Source organism: Panthera pardus, unplaced genomic scaffold, assembly GCF_024362965.1.
Source record: "Panthera pardus isolate Hobbes unplaced genomic scaffold, ASM2436296v1 HiC_scaffold_22, whole genome shotgun sequence".
Classification (NCBI taxonomy): domain Eukaryota; kingdom Metazoa; phylum Chordata; class Mammalia; order Carnivora; family Felidae; genus Panthera; species Panthera pardus.
Window position 1 is genome coordinate 2,420,231 of NW_026526788.1, and position 21,445 is coordinate 2,441,675.

A 21,445-nucleotide genomic window follows, 5' to 3' on the forward strand; every position below is an offset into this window, starting at 1 on the left:
GCCGTGATGTTCCTGGGAGAAAAGTATTTGGCTCGTATGGGGACACAGAGTTTGTGATAAGACTTAAAAGTTTTTCAAATAGAAAGATTGGGAACTTCTGGAAAATTTTACTGCGTTTTTTGTCTTCCATCCGTACCTTTTGCGGAAGGAAGCTAATGCCGCCCGGCCTCTCCCAACTTGCCTTCTAACCCCCAACCCTCTCTCCCTCTCCCGATTTTAACTGATCTTTTTTGCCAACAGAATGTCGGTCGCTCACCATTTATATGAAGAAATTATGAGGTGAACGTTTTGTAGTTTATTATTTAATTTATTAATAATTACGAAATTATTTAATTTATTAATAATTACGAAATTAATTTTTACGTACTTTACAAGGCAATGAAAGAATGCATTTTAAAAAGCATGTTACTATGTCATGGAGGTTAGTGCCAATTTCTGTCTTAAATATAATGTTAATGTGTGTAGGAAGGTCGTAACAGGGAAAAGACAAGACAATGAGATAAACCAGAAACTCAGTTTCAAAAGAGAAGGTAGATACAGGGCTACCTTCAAATTGGGACACCAGCATTCTTTGGAACATGGGGAAACTTCTCCCTCCATGTGGAGAGCTCTGGGCTTATAATTGCTGTCACCTGCCCACTTCTGTGAGAGTTATTACTTTAACCTCTCTAGTTGTTGACCTCACCCCACAGCTCTGTGGGGGAACTATTTTGACCTCATTTTCTGACTCTGCTGTTCCAGACCAGGCATACAGGGAACCGGGTTGCTGTGTAGATCCTGACTCACCATAGGTAGCTTTTTCAGCCCTAAACTGGCTTGTGAATTGACTGCAATTTTGCACATGCATATAAAGGAAAGAGTTGGGTTTTTTTTTTTTTACTTCCCCATTTACTGCTGGTTCTTTAATGATAACACTTTGGTCGGCTTTTTCACATGAAAAATTAAGGCGATTGTACGTGAGCTTTTTCTGCCTCTGAAGCTGGACAGAAGCCCTCACTATTCTTGTAACTGCATAGGCTTTACTCTTAGGATAACCTGAACTTTTTCTTACTGTTTCAGGCTGTCCTTATTTCCTCAGCCACACTGTTCTTGTGCAGTACTCTAATGTGAGAGTAGTACTTAGAGATATGTAAGATACTCCTGATTGCAACAAACATTACAGCACTGGTTACTTACAGCGTCCTAGTCATTATTTTCAACACCCTGGATATGGAAGTTAAAGACCCAGCCTTTGCTTCCATGGACTTGAAGTTATGAAAATAAACAATTGCAGTTACAATTAAGTGAGGTAAGGGCAAAGGTCAAGTCATCCACAGCACGTTGTGGCAGGAATGAGAAGGAGCACCTGACCTGTCTGGGGACTCAGAGGAGACTTTTAAGAGAAGGCGACATGTGAGCTGAGTTTTTGAGGTGTGAATGGGAGATGAAGGAGAGGAAGACACCCATGGTAGGCACCCATGTAAGAAAGCCACTCCCTTGCATGTTTGGGAGAACCTAGTAGTTAGGTAAGGGTAGAATAAAGGAGACGTGGGAAACAAAACTGAGGAAGTGGGCAGAAGATAGTTCCTAGAGGGATTTTATATATCATATTTACGCACCCTTAAGAATAAAAGCTTTCTAAGGGAACCTTTAAGGATGATCGGATTTATATTTTTGGAAGTCTAAGGAGACTGGGTTTCTGGAGTGGTTATTTGTGTGGATAACCTTCACTTAAGTAGAGACGTAGAAGGAGAATCTGATAGGAGAAGGAATCTGACGCCCTAAGCCTGGGGAGCAACCGAACACGATCGCTGTCATCCAGAGAAGTCATAAAAGCCTGAGGCAATGGCAGTGAGCCTAGGGAGAAGGGTAAATTGGTTAGTTTGAGTTGGTTAGGATAGTTGAATGCGGTGGCTGAAGAAAAGGAGGTTTCTGTGATTTGGCAACTGGGCGGACGCTGCCGATAGGAAATCTGGGGAGAGGAACAGGTTGTGTCAGTTTCAGGTGTGTTCAATTCCAGATGCGAGTGGTAGAATGAATGATTTTTAAGTCGTGGATTACTACGTTATGGACCCCATACCTCACAGGTGTTTGGGAGACTCCAGACAGAGTTAGAAACATGGTACCAGAGGAAAAGAGGCAGGTCTAGCCTAAAGATACGGATTTGTCAGACATCAGCAAGCAAATTGTAGCTGAAGCCGTAGGTCTGCTCGAAACCTTTTCATGAGAGCACGGGATGAAAAGAAGACTGGGGATAGATACTTCCTGGTGTACCCAGAACCCAAACTATGGCTTCCTGCTAAAGTCTGAAGGAAAAATCTGGACTCCTTACAATGTCCTACAAGACTACACCATTGCTACCTCTCTGATTCTACTAATGTTGCTCACTGGGCTTTAGCTACACTGGCCTTTGTTTCTCTGACAGTAAGCAGGCTCTCCCCTCAAGCGTGCTTACAGTTCCCTCTGTGTGGCATGCTGTTTTCCCAGAAATTGGCATCGCTTCCCCTGTCCCATTTGAGGTCCCAGTTCAACTATCACCTCCCAGAGAGGCCTCAACCCAAGCATTCAATCTAAAGTAGCTCTCCAGTCCTTCCTTGTTAGTTACTATATTTTATTTTCTTTATATTCCCTTTTCCAATGCCGTGTTAACATTAGTCTTGTACTGACTCTCAAAGCTGTGTGTTAATTTCTCATGACGTTTGTAGAGCCCGTTGTTGACATACAACCGTTATGAAAAATTAAAGATTGACTTTCGTAAATTTACAGTTAAATAAATTCTGTTAAAAACGAAAGTAATAAATACCCCAAGCTCAGCACTTCCTAATTATTTTACTAAATTTTACTGTTACCCACACTTTTGAGGTTATTTATGTCCATCAGACTGTAAGGTAGAGATGCTATGTAATAGTGGCTACTGCACATCCCTCCCCAGCTCTCCGCCCACGGAAGTCGTGTTGGTAGCTCGAAATCTGCCAGGGCTCTCCCATGGTTAAACATTCACCAGCGTGCCACTGGGAGTATGCCTAAGTGAACTTATTTGTTGCCTGTCTTTCCGTAAGGCAGCGTAAGCTCTTTTCCTACATGTTCTTTGTCTGCCTTGTTCATATTTTATTCTCAGCCTGTAGAACAGTGCCTGGTATGTTGTGGGCTCTCCCTAACTATCTGTTGAATGAATGGATCCTCCAGAGCAGTTGAAAGGGAGGTACAAGGAGAAGCTTGCTTAGCTACAAATAAGAAGGGGCTGCTGTAAAAATTAAGATAGAAAAACAATGGGGGGAAATAACTGGAATCTTACTTGGGCTCCTCTTTGTATTGTGCCCCTAGATGAGGAGCTGTGCAAATACATTTATCTTATGGTAGTAAATACTTCTCCATCATGTATAGGGAAGGCCAACAAATGAGTAGTTAACACTCAACCCTAGCTGCATGTAGGAATCACTTGGAGTACTTTTAAAAATAATTCTGATGCCCAGGTACCATTCACAGACTAAATTAATCAAGAATCTCTAGGGGGTCCTGGGCATCAGTATATTTTTTAAGTGCCCAAGTTATTTTCACGTGCAGCCTGGGTTAAATCACTGGATTAGCCATTGGGTCAGGACCAGATTGGGAGCACTTTGAGCTTTAGCCTATGAATATTGGGGAGCCAGCAGCAGCAGGGCTCAGGAAGTGTCTTCATTCAGTAATTTATTTTTTCATTCTACAATGAATTCCTACTAGGAACTGGAAATACAAAAACATATAAGACACACTACCTATGCAGACAAGAAGTTTACAGTCTTGCAGGGGAGATACCAATCTGGGTTTAATGTAGTATTTTAGATGCTGTCAGGAAAGGCTCAGTTAAGAGTCAAAGGAGAAGATGGTCAGTTCAGTCTAGGTTGAGGGGGGAGAGTCAGGAAATGGTACACAGAGGTAAACAGAGGCTGAGGTCGATGGCTAAGTGTTTTCAGGTGAACAGCGCAGAAGGGTCTCCCTCCCTCCTCCATCTCTCTCCCTGTCTATATATGTATACTTATTTATAATTATTTTATATATTCATATGTAATATAAAAATGTTTATAGACATAAATGCCTTACGTGTGTGTGTGTGTGTGTGTGTGTGTGTGTGCAGAGAGAGAGAGAGAAGATCTTTGTCTCCCTAGCTGATTCCAATCCTTTTCTCTTCCCACTCCCAGGACCACTAAGTGGGAAGTCTCTAAATCCCCTTTCATCCCTAAAATTATATAATCTATAATGACAGTTTGTTACATTGTACCCAGTCTGAGTCTATACATAAACTGTATATTCTTTTACTGATGAGAAATGGGAGATTTGAGAAGGTTCTTGAACCTTACAAGCAAGAGTATGATATGTTACAAGGACAGAGTTTTACGGTAGAATCCCAGCATTAGAAGATTTTTCCCTCATCTATTCTTTATATATGTGGGCATAACAATGTTCGTGTTTGCATATTTCACATGTTTTACATGCTACCCTTTTGATGTTGAAACTCCTCTTAAGTGCCCTTTTGTTTGTATTCTCATTATGCCTAGTCATGTTCTCAGTTTAATATTCTATGTTTTTTTCTGTTACTTCAACATGTAGTCATTCAGTTGTGCTCTATTCCAAACACAGCTGGATGTTGGGAAATACAAAGAGGACATGTGTTTTGTCTTGAGGATACTTGCATTTTGGGGTGATGACATGCAAACGATTCCAGTATTATGGGTACATTCCATCATAGGTGGAGGTACTGGGTAAAGACATTCTGATGGGGAAGGCAGACTAAGTCCCTCTGAGCAACTCAAGGAGAGTTTTCTCACAAGAGTGATGCCTGAGCAAGGATGACAGAGGAACAAAAAGGCCTTCCAGACACAGAGATGAGCATGTGCAAAGACCCAGAAGCATGTCAACAATGAACTGTGTTGGGGAAATGCAAATCATTTGCTATTGAGTAGACCTTAGCATGGTGGCCAATGAGTCTGGAGAGGGAGGGACAGACCAGCTCATAGGGGTGCTTGTATGACATCAGAAATGGTTTAGGTCTTACTCTAAAGGAGGTGGCGAGTCACTTAAGTCTTTTAAGCAGGGAACAACTGGGTCAGAATTGTGTTTTGAAAAGAGCACATGGCAGCATGGAGGGTAGAGTCAAAGGGTCAAGGAGACCAGTGAGGAGGCTGCTGTGATAAAGCGCACAGGCTGGACCTGTGGTTGAGGAGTAGATGTGCTATGTTCTTAAAGGCCACCTTAACAGGATCAGATGGATGCACACAAGGGTGAGGGAGGAGGGTCTAGAATAATGCAAAGGGATGTAGATGGCATGGTGGTTGTTGAGATTTCTGGTGTAAAACTCCAGAAAATAAGCAGGTTGTAGGATTGTGCAGAGGAGAAATGAGTTCAGTTTTAGAAAGGCCAAATGCCGGGGCGCCTGGGTGGCTCAATCAGTTAAGCATCCGACTGGGGCTCAGGTCATGATCTTACAGTTCAGGGGTTCGAACCCCGTGTCAGACTCTGTGCTGACGGCTCAGAGCCTGGAGCCTGCTTTGGATTCTAAGTCTCCCTCTCTCTCTGCCCCTCCCCTGCTCATGATCTGTCTCTCTCTGTCTCTAAAAAATAAATAAACCTTAGGAGGGCCAAATGTGAAGTGTTTGCAACTAAATGTGTATATCAGGAGCTCCCATGGGAGAAGAGAACCAAGCAGGAGGTTCGACCACATGTACAATTAGTATCTAAAGCCAGATGAGCAGTACAGTGGGTTGAGACAGGACAGTTGGATTTGTTAACATTAAGGGAAATGGGAGGAAAGAAGAAACATTTTCATTTTGGTTGAAATTTTCCCCCAAGGTTGAGAAATCACTGGATTAGAGAAATGAGGTGGATCTTCTGCTGTGACAAGAGTCATGAATTAAAAACCAAAGTAAAGGGGCGCCTGGGTGGCTCAGTTGGTTGAGCGACCGACTTTGGCTCAGGTCATGATCTCAAGGTTTGTGAGCTCAAGCCCCGCGTCGGGCTCTGTGCTGACAGCTCGGAGCCTGGAGCCTGCCTCAGATCCTGTGTGTCCCTCTCTCTCTGCCCCTCCCCCACTCATGCTCTGTCTCTCTCTCTCTCTCCCTCTCGAAAATGAATAAATGTTAAAAAAAAAAAAAATAGGAAAATTTCAGGATGGTTGGAAGTGGGGAAAGGAGGGAGCCCTTAAGAATGGTGTCAGGCCATAAGGAGGTCTGGGAAGATGAAGACTAGAAGGAGGTCAGGGTTTAATGATTAAATTAGAAAGAAATAATAATGTGTGTTGTATTTTTTAATAGCAACGAATGGAAAATAATTAAAAGTTCCATTAGTAAAAATAATATGGTGGAAGAAACTGAAAGGACAAGGAAGTTTATACAGGAAGTGAAAAACTCAAGTGACAAATCAAAATGTATGTGTGTCAGGTGGGAATGTGTGTACATGCCCAGAAAAAAAGCATTCACTAGAATGGTCCCTGGGTCATTGGACAACAGGTGATTTAAATTTTCTTCTTTGAGCTTTACTGTAACTTCCAGATTTATTTATTTATTTATTTTTGGCTTTAAAACATTTTATTAAGGGCACCTGCGTGGCTCATTCAGTTGAGTGTCTCTTGATTTTGGCTCAGGTCATAATCCCAGAGTCATGGGATCAAGCACTACATCAGGCTCTTTGCCGAGCATGGAGCCTGCTTGGGATACATGCTCGCTCACTCTCTCGCTCGTGCTCGCTCTCTCTCTCTCTCCATCTCCCCCTCCTCCTCCCCCTCCCCCTCTCCCCCTTCTGCCCCTCCCCCGCTTGTACACGTGTGCTCACGTACACATGCTCTCTCAAAACTAATTTAAAAATTTTTTAATTCCCTGGTCAAAACAATTCTTAAAAAATAATAATAATACATTTTACTAGAATCTGAATTGCTATTTAAGTGCCCCAGAATTTCTAAGCATTTTTTTCTCCCCAGTAAGTTGACCGCTGCTCACACAGGTTAATGCAGGAAAGATAAATAGAAGTTCCTAGGATCTGCCCAACCCCAGATAGAGGACACCCTTTGTGTCAGCAACACGCATGGTAGCCAGGGAGAAGGCAGGTGGCTCTTTGCGTCTCATCACAGCCTGTAGATGGAAGTGGCAGGAGCCATGACCTGGGCATCCCTGCCGCCCCAACAGCACTTCTCCAAGAGGGTAAAGTTCAAACTTCCGCCCTTCAGTCACCAGAGGAAAAAAGTATTTGAAGAAGTTGGAGGACATATGGGGTGCCTTAAGTGGATTGGCACCCATATAGTTTGATTTGACATAATTTTGAATTTCTATTGTATGCTTTGATTTAATTGTGAATCCTAAGGAGAAGAGGCAGGCAAGACATATTTATCAATGTGATTGATAAAATTGACCAGATAAAATTGATTATAAAATTGGTCAGATTATTCTAGAGCTTAATCTCTCATCTTTACTATCTTTGTTGACTTTTCCAAAAGGGTACTGGCTTTACAAAGATAGCAAACAGACATAATAAAATATTGTGATAATTCAATATCAATTTATTGACCCCTAACTGTCATTATATTTCCTTTTTTTTTAGTATAGGAGAACCTTTTATCAGTGCACTCTGCTCTTGTTCATGTGTCCTTGAATAAAAATGTTGGCAAAGATGAAACCTTACCAGCGTAGTCCCTAATCTGCCCTAATTTATTTTACAGTATGTGCGTTACTTTCTTTCATTTTCCTTACCCACAGAAGGAGCTCAAAAAATGGGATGAATTTGAAGATATTTTAGAGGAGAGGAGGCATGTCAGTGACTTGAAGTTTGCAATGAAATGCTACACACCTCTTGTCTATAAGGGGATTACTCCTTGCAAGCCAAGTGATATTAAATACAGTGTTCTCAATTCTGAAGAGGTTCATTATGTCATTAAACAGGTAAGTGATTCCCTCTTCAACCACAGCCAACAAGGAACAACATAGGTTTGAACTGTACGGGTCTACTTAGAGTGGATTTTTTTTTTTTTAATAAATACAGTACAGTACTGTAAATGTATTTTCCTTATGATTTTTTTCTTATGATTTTCTTAAAAATATATTCTCTAGCTTATTGTGAGAATATAGTATATAATACATATAACATGGAAAATACATGTAAATCAACTGTTCATGTTATCGGTAAAGCTTCCAGTCAATAGTAGGCTATTAGTTAAGATTTTGGGGAGTCAAAAGTTATGCATGGATTTTCAACCGCATGGGGGGTTGGCACCCAGCCCCCACGTTGTCCAAGGGTCAACTGTAGTCTGATAGGGAATGACAACAGTTGTATAATCCATTGAATTGACAATGAAATCTGATATAAGACATGCTGACGGGAGCCCAGTATACAGGGGCACTAATTACTTATAAGGCAAATAATTTGTGTAGGGAGTTGGGAAAGCGATTTTTTTTTTTTTGTCCATAGACTGATGAATGGATAAAGAAGATGTGGTGTATGTGTGTGTGTGTGTGTGTGTGTGTGTACACACACACACACACACACACACACACACACACACAATGGAATACTACTCGGTGATGAAAAAAAATGAAATCTTGCCATTTGCAACAACGTGGATGGAACTAGAGGGTATTGTGCTAAGTGAAGTAAGTCACTTAGAGAAAGACAAATATCTCATGATTTCACATATCTGTGGAATTTGAGAAACTCAACAGATGAGCATAGGGGAAGGGAAGGAAAAGTAAGATAAAAACAGGGAGGCAAACCATATGAGACTCATAAATACAGAGAACAAACTGAGTGTTGCTGGAGGGGAGGTGGGTGGGGGGATGGGTTAAATGGGTGATGGGCATTAAGGAGGGTACTTTTCAGGATGAGCACTGGGTGTCCTATGTAAGAGATGAATCACTGGGTTCTACTCCTGAAGGCAAGACTACACTGTATGTTAACTCACTTGAATTTAAATTAAAAAAAAAAAAAAAAATTGATTTTTTTTTTTTTTAATGATGCCTACCTAAAAGTCGATTAGGGGTTGTCCAGGTGAAGTGGGTGAAGAAATGTTCCTAGCAGAGCAGATAACATTTTCCCCGTGGTTTTCAAATTTCACTGCACATTAAAATTGCTGGAGAAGCTTTCAGGAATCCCTGTGCATAGATCTCACCCCCATATGAATTAAATCAGAACGTCAGAGGGAGGGAACCAGACATTCTAGTAGTAGTTTTTAGAGAAGCCCAGTCAACTCCAAAGTATAGCAAAGTTTGGGAACCACCGGCTTATTTTAAAGACTAGAGAGCATGTGTACTCACAGTACTAGAAGCAGGTCCGACCAGACCGAAGAGGGCACAGAAGGAGTAGTGGTAAGAATTGGGACTGGAGAGGGAAGCAGCGGCCACATGGTGAAGGGTTTTATAAACCATCCAGAGGAATTCGATTTTACCCTACATACAGTGCAAAGTCATTGAAAGGTTTCAGGTTGGACTGTGGCCTGATCGGTTTATGTTTTAGAAGCACCGTTCTGCTCCAGACGGAGAGGGGAAGTCTGGTTATGATGCTTTTGCAATACTCCCTTTGTGGGATCACACTTGCCTAGACCGGTAAGTGGTCGTAGAAACGAGTTGGACAGATTTAAGAAATTTAAGAGGTGGAGTAGACCTTATTGAATGAAGGGAAGGGCAAGAAAGACTTAGAAATGAGAGCACCATTCATTGCGATAGGGAGCCCAGGAGAAGGAATGGACTGGGGAGAAACACTAAGTTCTGTCTTGGACGTGTGATTTGAAGGCAGCAGGATAGAGGCATTCAGTGGGCAGGACTACAGCTTCCTGGCGGCCGGCCCTCCCTGTTCTGTTGCCCAAGTGCTCTTGTGCCTTGAGGTGAACCTGGAGAGATCTTTGCTTCTTTGACTTTTAAGCGGAATTTAGTCAGATGTATGGCCTCAGAAAAGCTCTTTATCTCTGCTGTTTTCTTCTGATTTGGACGTATGACCTGTGCTCCTAATCCTTTTGTTTTCATCTCTCTGTCATGATCTGTCTTGAAGAAACAATTAGTCTTCTCTGATTGGTCCTATTCCATCAGCGGCATGAAGTTTCCTCGTCAATTAGAAGCCAAAGACAGTGGTTCTCAATACTGGCTCTTTGATAGAACTTTTACAGAAAGTTAACTGCTATTATCCACCAGTATATACACTCCATGAAGGCAAAAATTTTATCTCCCTTAATGACTTTTTTTTTTTTTTGCTGTATTCCTAGTGCCTAGCACATAGTACACATTCAATAAATATTTCTTGAATGAATGAATAAAAAAAATATGCTTTGGTACTGTCCACAGAGATTCTGATTTAATGACTCTGGAATAGGACCCAGGCATCTCTTTCTTCTTCTTCCTCTTCTTTTTCATCTTCTTTTTAAAAGCTTCCCAAGTAGGAGTGCCTAGGTGGCTCAATTGGTTAAGCATCCAACTTCAGCTCGGGTCATAATCTCACGGCTTATGAGTTCCAGCCCCGTGTCAGGCTCTGTGCTGACAGCTCAGAGCCTGGAGCTTGCTTTAGATTCTGTGTCTACATCTCTCTGCCCCTCTCCTGCTCATGGTCGGTCTCTTTGTCAATAAACAAACATTAAAAAAGTTAATAAAAGCTCCCCAAATAATTCTAGTGCATAGCCAGATCAAGCGTGACTGACCCAAGCCAGTGTTTCTCAAACTTGGCTGTGCTACTGAGAAAAAAAAATCCCATAATGTAAGTAGATTGGAATTGTTATAACTCAAGATTATGTAACCCAACTGGGCCCTCTGTAATTCTTGTTACCCAGGAATTCTTTGTTTCCCCAGTGAAGTCTCTTCCATTCTCCAAAATGACGGCGTCAGTGTCCGTCCCATTCTTTCTGAGCCTCCCGTCTCCCCCCCTTACCCTCAACATGAGATTTTTCTTCTTGCTTCACAAAAAAGTGTAAACCATTATATGACCACTCTCAACTTCCTGTGATCAAGCTACTAATTGACCTGCATCTGATACCCATAACTCTCCTCTTCCTTCCTGTTCAGAGGGGACAGGGAACCCTTTCTCCTGTTGGGAGTTCAGTCCCTCCCCTACTCCTTTGCTCTGAACTTCACTTGCTCCCTCCTCCTCCGGGACTTTGTTTGCTCGATCGTCCTCCCAAATGTCTTTAACTTCTTACTGTTCTTTACTGCTTTACATCCTCACTGAACATGCTTAATTGTCTTCCAGCTTAAATCAGCCTTTGAGCACATTTGTTCCCCCTTATGACTCAGCACTTCCTTTCCCTGTTGTGTTCTACTCTTAGAAGCAGCTGGCTGTTTTCTGTACTTTCTCACCCTTTGTGTATACGCAGCTCCAGCTCACTGGAATCTGGTTTCCAACCCGCTGTAATTCATCTCTCCAGGATTGCAAATAATGACTTCCTTCCTTATGGCTAAAATCAACCTTGTTGAAATCCTTCGTAGCCTTTGGCACACTCTCCCTCTTTTTTTTTTTTTTTTAGAAGTTTTTAGGTTCTCTCTACACCCAGCATGGGACCCAAACTCACAGCCCCGAGATCAAGAATCCCGTGATCCGGGGCGCCTGGGAGGCTCAGTCAGTTAGGCGTTCAACTCTTGATTTCGGCTCAGGTCATGATCTCATGGTTCGTGAGATGGAGCCCCACATCAGGCTCTGCGCTGACGGTGCAGAACCTGCTTGGGATTCTTTTCCCCCTCTCTCGCTGCTCCACTTACCCTGGCTCACTCACTCTCTCAAAAATAAATAAACTAAAACAAAACAAAACAAAACACGTGCACCACTAACTGAGTCAGCCAGGCATCCCCCCTCCCACCAAATCTTCTTGATTTCCTCCGTTGATGTGCTTCTTTTCCTTCGCTTGTGTCTTTAACGTTTTTTATTTATTTTTGGGACAGAGAGAGACAGAGCATGAACGGGGGAGGGGCAGAGAGAGAGGGAGACACAGAATCGGAAACAGGCTCCAGGCTCCGAGCCATCAGCCCAGAGCCTGACGCGGGGCTCGAACTCACGGACCGCGAGATCGTGACCTGGCTGAAGCCGGACGCTTAACCGACTGCGCCACCCAGGCGCCCCTCGCTTGTGTCTTTAAATGCTGCTGTTCTTCAACTTCTTCTTCTAACTCACTCTCTGAGCAGTTTTATTTATTGCCAGAATCATAAGTGTCTTCCTTATACTTACGTTGTTATGTTAGTAATATGTTATAAACAACAGTATGTAATAAATAATAATTACTATCTGTTGCTTCAGTCCAGATCTCTTTTGAGACACGTATTTTGATGTCTATTGGAATACCTACTTGGAAAATCCAAAAACCTCTCAAATTCAGGATCTCTGAATCAAACTCTCTTACCCTCCCACCCCTACCGCTGTACCACGCACACCCGCCTTCCCCTGTTTTCTGTACTCCAAGAACAACCCTGCCATGTGCCTGCTGCTCAAACCGCAAATCTGGATGCCGTCTTCAGCTTCCTGCTTTGCCTTCATCCTAGTCAGTCACTAGGAGCGGCTGCTGTGCTCCCCTTGATAGCTCCTGTCTGTTTCTTTCCGTCTCTGCTGCCGCTTCTCCAACTCAGGCTGTCTTTGGCTCACAGGAATGCAAGAGCTGCCATCAAAGGGCTTTTAGCCGAGGAAAGATGAGATTACTGCTGCATCTAAGGGACCACTCAGGTTTGTGGTGCGGAGAGCAGACTGAAGAGGGACAGCACCCGGACAAGGACTTACAGAGCTATTGCTCATCTTTTAATCTCATCTGAGGTTTCCAGGAAGAGGGTGCTGGAAGGACAGACATACCTGTTGAGCAAATGAGAAGCCCAGGTGCACAGAATAAGGGATCAGGTCATTCTCTGCTTCCGTGCTTTCGTCCAGTTTTGGAGAAGGCATTCCTTCTGAATCGACCAGTCTGCTCCCCTGAATGCCTCATGTGTGTAATTCTTTCAGAACCCCGGGGGTCATGTCCTTCCTACTTTTCAGCCTTCTCTACCGGTCCGGCTGGCATAAGCGCTTCCTGGCTGGGGGAGGGCCCTCTCGGCCACGTATTCTTTCTGATGCGCTGTCTCTCTTTCCCTTCTCGGCTCAGCTCCTCAAAGGTATAGTCTGTCCTTCCCCATTCACGCCCCACTTTTAGCAGGCCATGCACCTCATCCAGTAAAGGTCATTGTGGATCTCCAAGGGACCCGATCCCAGGGGCCGTTTTAGTCTTCGCTGTATCTAAACTGTGTCAGTTTTTGTTGGGCAGTCTCCTGCAGGACCTCTCTTGATGTTTATGGTGCAACCCGGTGTAGTTCTCTGAATATCTCCCTTGTTAATCTCTTTACAGGTTCTTCCATCCACCAGGCAAGTGTTTCTCAAGGTCAAACCCTCAGCCTCCTTTATCCCTGCAGCCTCCCTGATCCATTTTGTCCATTGTCTTCATTTCCATTTTCACCTGTAGTCTGGTGATGTCCAGACAGGATCTCTAGCCTTGCCTAGATTATCAGGGTTCACACTTTTATCTCTGACTGTCCTGTTCCCTGAAGGTCATCTAATTTGTATGTCTCACAAACCCCTCAGAATCAGTATCCCTGCCTTCTCAACCCCTGCACCACACTGCCTTCTACCCTTGGTCTGTCTCCCCCATCTCAGGACCGCCCCACCATCCATTCTGTTGCCCAAAAGAACTGAGCGTCTGTCTGCCCTTCGCCTTCTCTTCAGCACCTTTTATTACCTTTGTTTGGGCCTTTTCTGTCTCTGGCCTCAACTATTTTGATAGTTCTTCAAATGTACTCCCTTTCCTAGGCTTGTTTCCTGAAATCCATCCTTACCACTAATCCACTGATTCCTCCGTTTCCCTGAAAAAGATAAAATATGGAGCTAGGTAGAGGATAATTATCCATTTGTGAAGGTACCAAATGCCACTGAACTGTTTATTTTGAAATGGCTCATTTTATGCTATATTAATTTCACCTCATTGTTTTTTAAAAAAACATGTAATTTAGGAAGCTGGGACTCCAGCATTCTACCCTCTGATCTTCTGGACCTCATCCTAAAGCAGAACATTCTCCTCTGCAAAGGATAATTATTATTTATCACATAGACTCCACACTTGTTTCCAACATGCTTGTTTAGGGGGAAGTAAAAAGAGTCAGATTAGGATTCCTTAAGGACAGAAACGGACTTGTTCATCTCCAGGCCTAGCACACGCCCATATTTGTTCTCTTTACAAGAAGATGTGGTGTGCCATATGAATAAAGAGAGTTCCATTGTGAGGTCATTGATTTCACTAGTTACCCTTTGATACTTGGGAGAGTTTTGTCCCAGTGACCTCTATATCTGAATAGTTTAAACGGTTATTGTGATATAATCTGGTATTTTTACCTTGTATATTACCCTGTAATAGCATTGAGCAAGCAGATGGAGTGCTGCAACATTCTAGGGAAAGAAATTGCTAAATATGTATTCTAGGACACTAATACATGGGCAACAACTTATTTTAGAGAATTTGGTTGTAAGCTTATTAACAAATCAAATGAAAGGTGAGAGGTTTTCTTTAGTCTAAAATACTATCCTTGAAAGACGATTCTCTTTGAATTTCTAGTCTGTGAGGTTATCTAAATAGGATCATTTATCTACTGTGGTTATATTGGAAAATAAATTATGTCAATTTAAATGAAGAAGAGAGCGTAGCATTTTTGAGCTATATAGTATTGGTCCATTTGGAACTAGTCATATTGGCTTGAGGGAATACAGTTCTGGCTTCTTTCCTTCAGAAACGTCTCCCTGCTTTTCCTTTTCCTTCTAGCTTTCCAAGGAATCCCTTCAATCCGTTGATGTCCTCCGAGAGGAAGTTTGTGAGATCTTGGATGAAATGAGCCACAAACTGCGTCTGGGAGCCATCCGTTTTTTTGCCTTTGCGCTGAGCAAAATATTTAAACAAATTTTCTCAAAAGTGTGTGTAAATGAAGAAGGTATTCAGAAAGTGAGTATTGCTGGTTAAAAAACAACCTCTTCTTCTACCCCTCATGATACAATCAACGCAGAGACATCTCACTCTGCACCAAATGAGCGGGCCCTTGGCATCAGGCATCCAGGCTGGCCGGAAGAGGCTCTGCCTCTCTGGAGGGTGATGTTTGTCACTTTCAGATCTTCAGACTTGAGATTAAGTTACTTAGTCAGGTAATACTTACAGGCTAACCTAATGTCAGATGTCCACAAAGTTACAGAAGTAATGCCGAGAATTTCTGTACACGGTTCACCTGGATTCCCCTCCAACATTTCCTTCATCCTTTTCCTCAGTTCTCCGGTGTGTTTTTCCCATAAGGGGTTAGGATACTCCCATCTGGCGCAATTATCAAAATAAGCAAACTGACATTTAACGCTAGAATACAGACCTCCCTCATTCGTAGTCCACCAATCGTCCCGGTTATGTCTTGTACAGCAAAAGAAAATCCTCTATCACGCATCACATTCAGCTTCCTTATCTCTGTAGACCCTTTTAAGTTAGAACAATAACTCGGCCTTTGTTTGTGTTTCATATTAGTTTTGGAAACAAAACCCAAAAAACAAAACCAGACCAGTTGTTTTATAGCTTGCCTTGATTTGGATTCCAGTGATGTTTTCTCAGTGGGAAAACATTGTGTCCTTCTCAGTGCAGCAGGTCAGGAACACAGTGATGTGCACTTTGAGCATTTGGTTAAGGTGGTATTTCCCTTTGTAATGAGTAAGTGTCTTGTGGAGAGATGCTTCAAGAGGGGTCCGCCTTACTTCCTCCCTTAGTTTTTACATTGACTGATGATTTTTGCCTGAACCAGTTATTACTCTAATGATTGCCAAATGGTGATTTTTCTAATTCCATCACTGTTAACAGCCTGCTTTCCTCTGAAAGGAAGAGCTTTTCCTATTTTTATTCATTTATGTTTTTTAATATCGTTCTTCCTCTTACCAAGAAGCTCTAACCTTCATTGACCTGCCTGTACATGTCTTTTAAGGTTTTGTTTTATTCAGTCATTTACTTTCAAGTATTTCTTCTTTTTTCCCTCCTCTGACTATTTTCTAGATTGCTGACTTACTCTCTGGATCTCTGTCAAAGAATGCTTGATAAAGCCATCCAGAGAGGGGCACCTGGGTGGCTCAGTTGGTTGAGTACCCACTTCGGTTCAGGTCATGATCTCACAGTTTGTGGGTTCGAGCCCTGCGTCAGGCAGTCTCTGTGCTGACAGCTCGGAGCCTGGAGCCTGCTTTGGATTCTGTGTCTCCCTCAGTTTTTGCCCCTCCCCTGCTCGTGATCTGTCTCTCTCTGTCTCTCAAAAATAAATAAACCTTAAAAAAAAAAAAAAAAAGCCATCCAGAGAATCTTGACTGGTGTTGACTGGCCATGTCTTCTTTTTTTTTTATTTTTTTATTTTTTTTTATTTTTTTAACATGTATTTATTTTTGAGAGACAGAGAGAGACAGAACGTGAGCAGGAGAGGGGCAGAGAGAGAGGGAGACACACAGAATCCGAAGCAGCCTCGAGGCTGAGCTGTCAGCACAGAGCCCGATGTGGGGCTCGAACTCACAAACCGTGAGATCATGACCTGAGCCAAAGTCAGATGCTTAACCGACTGAGCCACCCAGGCGCCCCTGGCCATGTCTTCTTAACTGATCACACATTACCTTGCCTTGGCGAATTATAGTTAGATTAAAAAAGAAAAGAAAAAAACAGATAACACACTGATACGGTGAATGTATTTGAGGTATCTTGACAGCCTACAAAATATATCTGGAGGCTCAAATTCCTTCTAACTGCAGGGCTCCCATTCTTCCTGCAGCCAGTCCAGTGTATAGAGAAATACCGTGCCTCTCATTTATCCTGCTAATTCAGATTTGTTTTCATTAATCTACCCGAGAGAAGCTTTGTTCCCTCTTATACACACAATCAGTCTAGCACAGTGGGTAACAGCTGACCTTTTTTTTTTTAAGTTTATTTTTTGAGAGAGAGCGCACCCGTGTGAGTGGGGTAGGAGCAGAGAGGGGGGCAGAGGGAGAATCCCAAGCAGGCTCTACGCTGTCAGCACGGAGCCCAAGGCAGGGCTCATTCTCCCCAAAGGAGAGCTCATGACCTGAGCTGAAATCAAGCTCAGCTTGAAAATCAAGACACTTAACCAGCTGAGCCTCCCAGGTGCCCTGACAGCTAGCTGACTTTTTAATTCAGACTGATTTCAGTTGTATCCCCAGCCCGGCCATCAATCAGATGCATCACCACGTCGCAAATGAGGAACCTAATGCTTAGGCCTTCTTTACAAATATGTGGAATTAAACAATGCGTGTAAAATGCTTCATATGTGAAATGCTTAATGTGGTGCCCCGCTGATATGTTAGTGTTTATCACTATTATTATTTTCTATGCAATTTACATTTTTAATGTTCTTGCATCATGTGTGCTTATTTCTGTAAAACTCTGAAATGTAGTAGGGGATTCTGTATGTAGCAGGGGAGGCAGAAAGACCTTGTTATCCTTAGTGTTCCCTCTGGAAATATACACATTCTTCCTGTTCTGATGTGGCATGTGTTTTTAATAATATGAAAACTGAAATGATTCAAAAGGGAACATTTGTTTTAAAGCTACAGCGAGCTATCCAGGAGCACCCGGTTGTTCTGCTGCCCAGTCATCGAAGTTACATTGACTTTCTGATGTTGTCTTTTCTCTTATACAACTATGATTTACCTGTACCAGTCATAGCGGCAGGAATGGGTACGTATTGTTTCCCCCGGTTTTTATTTTAATTACAAAAATAAAAAATTCTCACCAAAGCGATTTTAATAGTTACTGAGGTGTTTGAAGATGATGGTGAAAATACCCTGTCCCTTCTTCCATTTCAATTTTACGTATTTTTATATGAGTGTTTTTACTTCTGTAGGACTGATTCCCAAAAGTGGGATTGCTAAAGCAAATAATTGTTTATCACCTCCCTTTTGAGGTAGCCAGGAAAGTTGGGATTCAAGAATACACCTTGGTTAATAAATGCAGTAAAGAGTAAGGTAAAAACAGCCAGGGACTTAAGTACTTTAAAAGCATTTTCATCTGTACAGACATGTGAGGGAGTTATTTGAAAAGTAAGGAAAATGGAAAGAAGGAGGGTTTTTAAACTGATGATAGAACTCTTCCTCTCATCCGGGACTTGGTGGATTTATTCTGTGCCACTCAGAGAAGGCCGGGTAAAAAAAGAAAGGTGGATAACAAAAAGAAAAAGAAGGTCGCTCTGGACAGCTGTCCAGCATGGACCACATGTGCTGGTCTGTCGTCCAGGTCGGCAGCAGTGCTAACTGAAGACCTCGGCATGATGACATCATTGAGCTAGCCACTTGCCCACTGAGGCCACGGTCTCTGGTGGGTCTGGCCATAAACGCCAAGGCGCCCGGTGGCCCTTGAGGTAGCCTCCCAGCTGGCCTGCCCACACGGCCCCTCCTCTCCCATCAGACTGTTAGAGGTCCTTAACGGATGTTCATGTAGGGAAGTGTAATTATTTTTTTTTTAATTGTTTTTTTAATGTTTATTTTTTGAGAGAGAGAGAGAGAAAGAGAGAGACAGAGCTCAAGAGGGGAAGGGCCAGAGAAAGAGGGAGACACAGAATCTGAAGCAGGCTCCAGGCTCTGAGCTGTCAGCACAGAGCCCGATGCGGGGCTTGAACTCATGAACCGCGAGATCATGACCTGAGCCGAAGTCAGTTGCTTAACCGACTGAGCCACCCAGGCGCCCTGGGAAGTGTAATTATTAATATCATAGTGGTGTTTTCCACACACAAAATCTTTCTTCATAGAATGTGAGTTGAGGTATTTATGGAAAGTTCCAAGACCTGCAAAAAAAGATGATCCCCTTCTGTATTTATTTCCTAGACTTCCTCGGAATGAAAATGGTCAGTGAGCTGCTGCGGATGTCGGGTGCCTTTTTCATGCGACGCACCTTTGGTGGCAATAAACTTTACTGGGCCGTGTTCTCTGAATACGTGAAAACCATGCTACGGGTAAATGCAGATAATTCCCGAGTACTTTCGAGCTTGCTGGAGGAGCTTAAATTCCTCCTTCCCGAACACTCAGCCACTCGTCCCGCTGCAGGAACGCACATGACCTCCGCAGCCTGTGTGACCTGTGGCCCTCTCGCCCGTGCTTTGCCCCTGCGCCCTGCACGTGCACAGTGTTGGTTCCAAAGGCTGGATGTGGGGGGTCGGGAGCCTGGGGGAAGGAATCAAAAGAAGGGCACCTGTTGGGATGAGCATTGGGTGGTTGTATGGAGGCAATCTGATGATAAATTACATTTAATAATTATGTTTAATAATTATATTTTAAAATTATATTTAATAAATATATATTACATATATATATAATATATAAATAAATGGTTTGGGTATGGGGAAAAAGCATTTCTCACTCTGAGACTAGGCAATGGGTTTTGTGTTTTGTTTTGTTTCTGTTTTCTCTTTAAAGAGTGGTTATGCTCCTGTTGAATTTTTCCTCGAAGGGACAAGAAGTCGCTCTGCCAAGACACTGACTCCAAAATTTGGTAGGTCCTTTAGAGATTGAAGGAAGAATACAAATCCAGAAGATGTGGTGTGGTCACAGCTACTGGATAGAGCTTGGCACTTTTTTTTTTTTTTCTTTTGGGCAAGATATTCTTTCTTTTTTAAGCCTAACTGTTTAAGTTGTAACTGTTTCTATTTATGGGCTTAGTATCTATTGTGCACTTCAGGGTCTTCCTGTTTGTGTCCCCTTGTTTACTCCACTTTTCAATACATCTGGAAAACCCTTTCTCCCTGTTTACAGGTCTTCTGAATATTGTGATGGAACCATTTTTTAAAAGAGAAGTTTTTGATACGTACCTTGTTCCAGTTAGCATCAGTTACGACAAGATACTGGAAGAAACTCTTTATGCGTATGAGCTTCTGGGGGTGCCTAAGCCAAAGGAGTCCACAACTGTGCGTAAATTTAGGACAACCAAACTTTTATTTGAATTTGATTTTACTTGAATTCAGAGAAAATGCTCATTTATACACCAACTCCTTTCTGAACTTACTCCTGTTTATCCCCATTTCCCCTGTCGTGACGCCACTAGGGATTGTTGAAAGCCAGGAAGATTCTCTCTGAAAATTTTGGAAATATCCACGTGTACTTCGGAGACCCTGTGTCACTTCGATCTCTGGCAGCTGGAAGGATGAGTCGGAGCCCGTATAACTTGATTCCAAGGTGCAAGACCTGTGTTTTCATAACCGACATAGATATTAGGATGAAAATCTGGAAGGGTAGTTGTGATTCTTGAGTTGACCCCTTCTAGGACTGCAACTTAGTTATCCGAGATGACGTATCAGAGGAGCAGAAAGCTTCAATTAAAGAATTACATTTGCAGGATACGTGTGTCAAATAGGCAAGGTCAGTGCTCTTTCTCAGGGGAGCCAGTGCCCTACCGCCTACGCTACACCACAGTGTGCAGTGCGCTGCCCGTACTGCATGTGTGGGAATCGTTGAGCACTATTGGTAGGTCGGCCAAAGTGTGGTTAATCCTAGAAAGGATTATGTGGCCAGAATGAATGGCGGTGAGTCCCAGTCCTCAAGAAGGTTATAGTTTTGGGGCGCCCATGTGGCTCAGTTGGTAGAGCACGCTACTCTGGATTTTGGCCCAAATCGTGGTCCCTGGGCCGTGGGATCAGGCCCCACCGTCGGGCTCTGCGCTGAGCGTGGAGCCTGCTTGGCATTCTCTCTCTGTCCTTCCCCCTTCCCCTCTGCCCCTCTCCCCCACTCTCGCATGCTCTCCCTCCCTCTCTCTCTCTCTCTCTCTCTCTCTCTCTCAAGTAATTTTTTAAAAACAGGTTATTGTTTTATGGGCACAGAAATGTATTAGGTTCTTTCAGGATGCAGGTGCAGATACACCTTTGGATTTTCTTAATTTAGAGAAATACACATGGGGAAGTAAGGGAGACAGAAACCACCTGCTCAGACAGGCTTCACATGACCACATCATCATTCGTAATTCATCCGTAGCGCCAGTGGTTCCACGGCAGCTGGAGTGCCTCACTAGCGGCCTCGCTGGCGATCAAGCAGATGGTAGCCTTATGCTGCCACAGGCTTCACGCCGTAGATCTCGGATACGTAGGACGCGGTGCCCTCACTGGCTCTAGCTTTCCCATTAAGCCGCCTTACGGTGTGGACACTCTCAGGTCCTGTGCCTGTCCCTGCTTTAGCCTGTCCTGTATAGGTTCCTGATATTTGATGCCAAGTTTGGTGATCCGTGCCTGAAGAATCTGTCAGGCGAGGATCGTGAGCTTCTCAGCAGAGCAGCGTAGCAGTCAGGCAAGCTGTGTAGCCCATCCAGGGCAGGCATGAGCAGTTACCATGTAAGCTGGTGTGTTCTGTGAGAGAGGTGTTCAAAGGGCAGCGAGCGAATTCTGAGAGGGCAGAGTAGTTCAGTCCACTGGGGGAAGCATCAGGTTTCAGAGGAAGTGATACATCCTAGTTGTAAAACAACAGAAGTTGTTTTGCCTGG

General features: G+C 43.2%; 1 protein-coding gene across 2 annotated transcripts in view; it reads left to right on the plus strand.

Moving 5' to 3' along the window:
* The window catches only part of GNPAT (glyceronephosphate O-acyltransferase), a 33,078-nt gene that overhangs the window by 650 nt on the left and 10,983 nt on the right, over window positions 1-21,445 (plus strand). The window contains exons 1-8 of one of the 2 annotated variants that reach the window (XM_019419028.2): window positions 401-421; window positions 7,701-7,883; window positions 14,735-14,911; window positions 17,536-17,665; window positions 18,808-18,935; window positions 19,396-19,471; window positions 19,732-19,883; window positions 20,021-20,151. In XM_019419028.2, the coding sequence (XP_019274573.1) occupies window positions 416-421; window positions 7,701-7,883; window positions 14,735-14,911; window positions 17,536-17,665; window positions 18,808-18,935; window positions 19,396-19,471; window positions 19,732-19,883; window positions 20,021-20,151 (983 nt within the window). In that variant the 5' untranslated portion in view covers window positions 401-415. Of the gene's footprint in view, window positions 1-400; window positions 422-7,700; window positions 7,884-14,734; window positions 14,912-17,535; window positions 17,666-18,807; window positions 18,936-19,395; window positions 19,472-19,731; window positions 19,884-20,020; window positions 20,152-21,445 lie in introns of those variants that run through there. The other variant, XM_019419026.2, reaches the window with a different exon arrangement.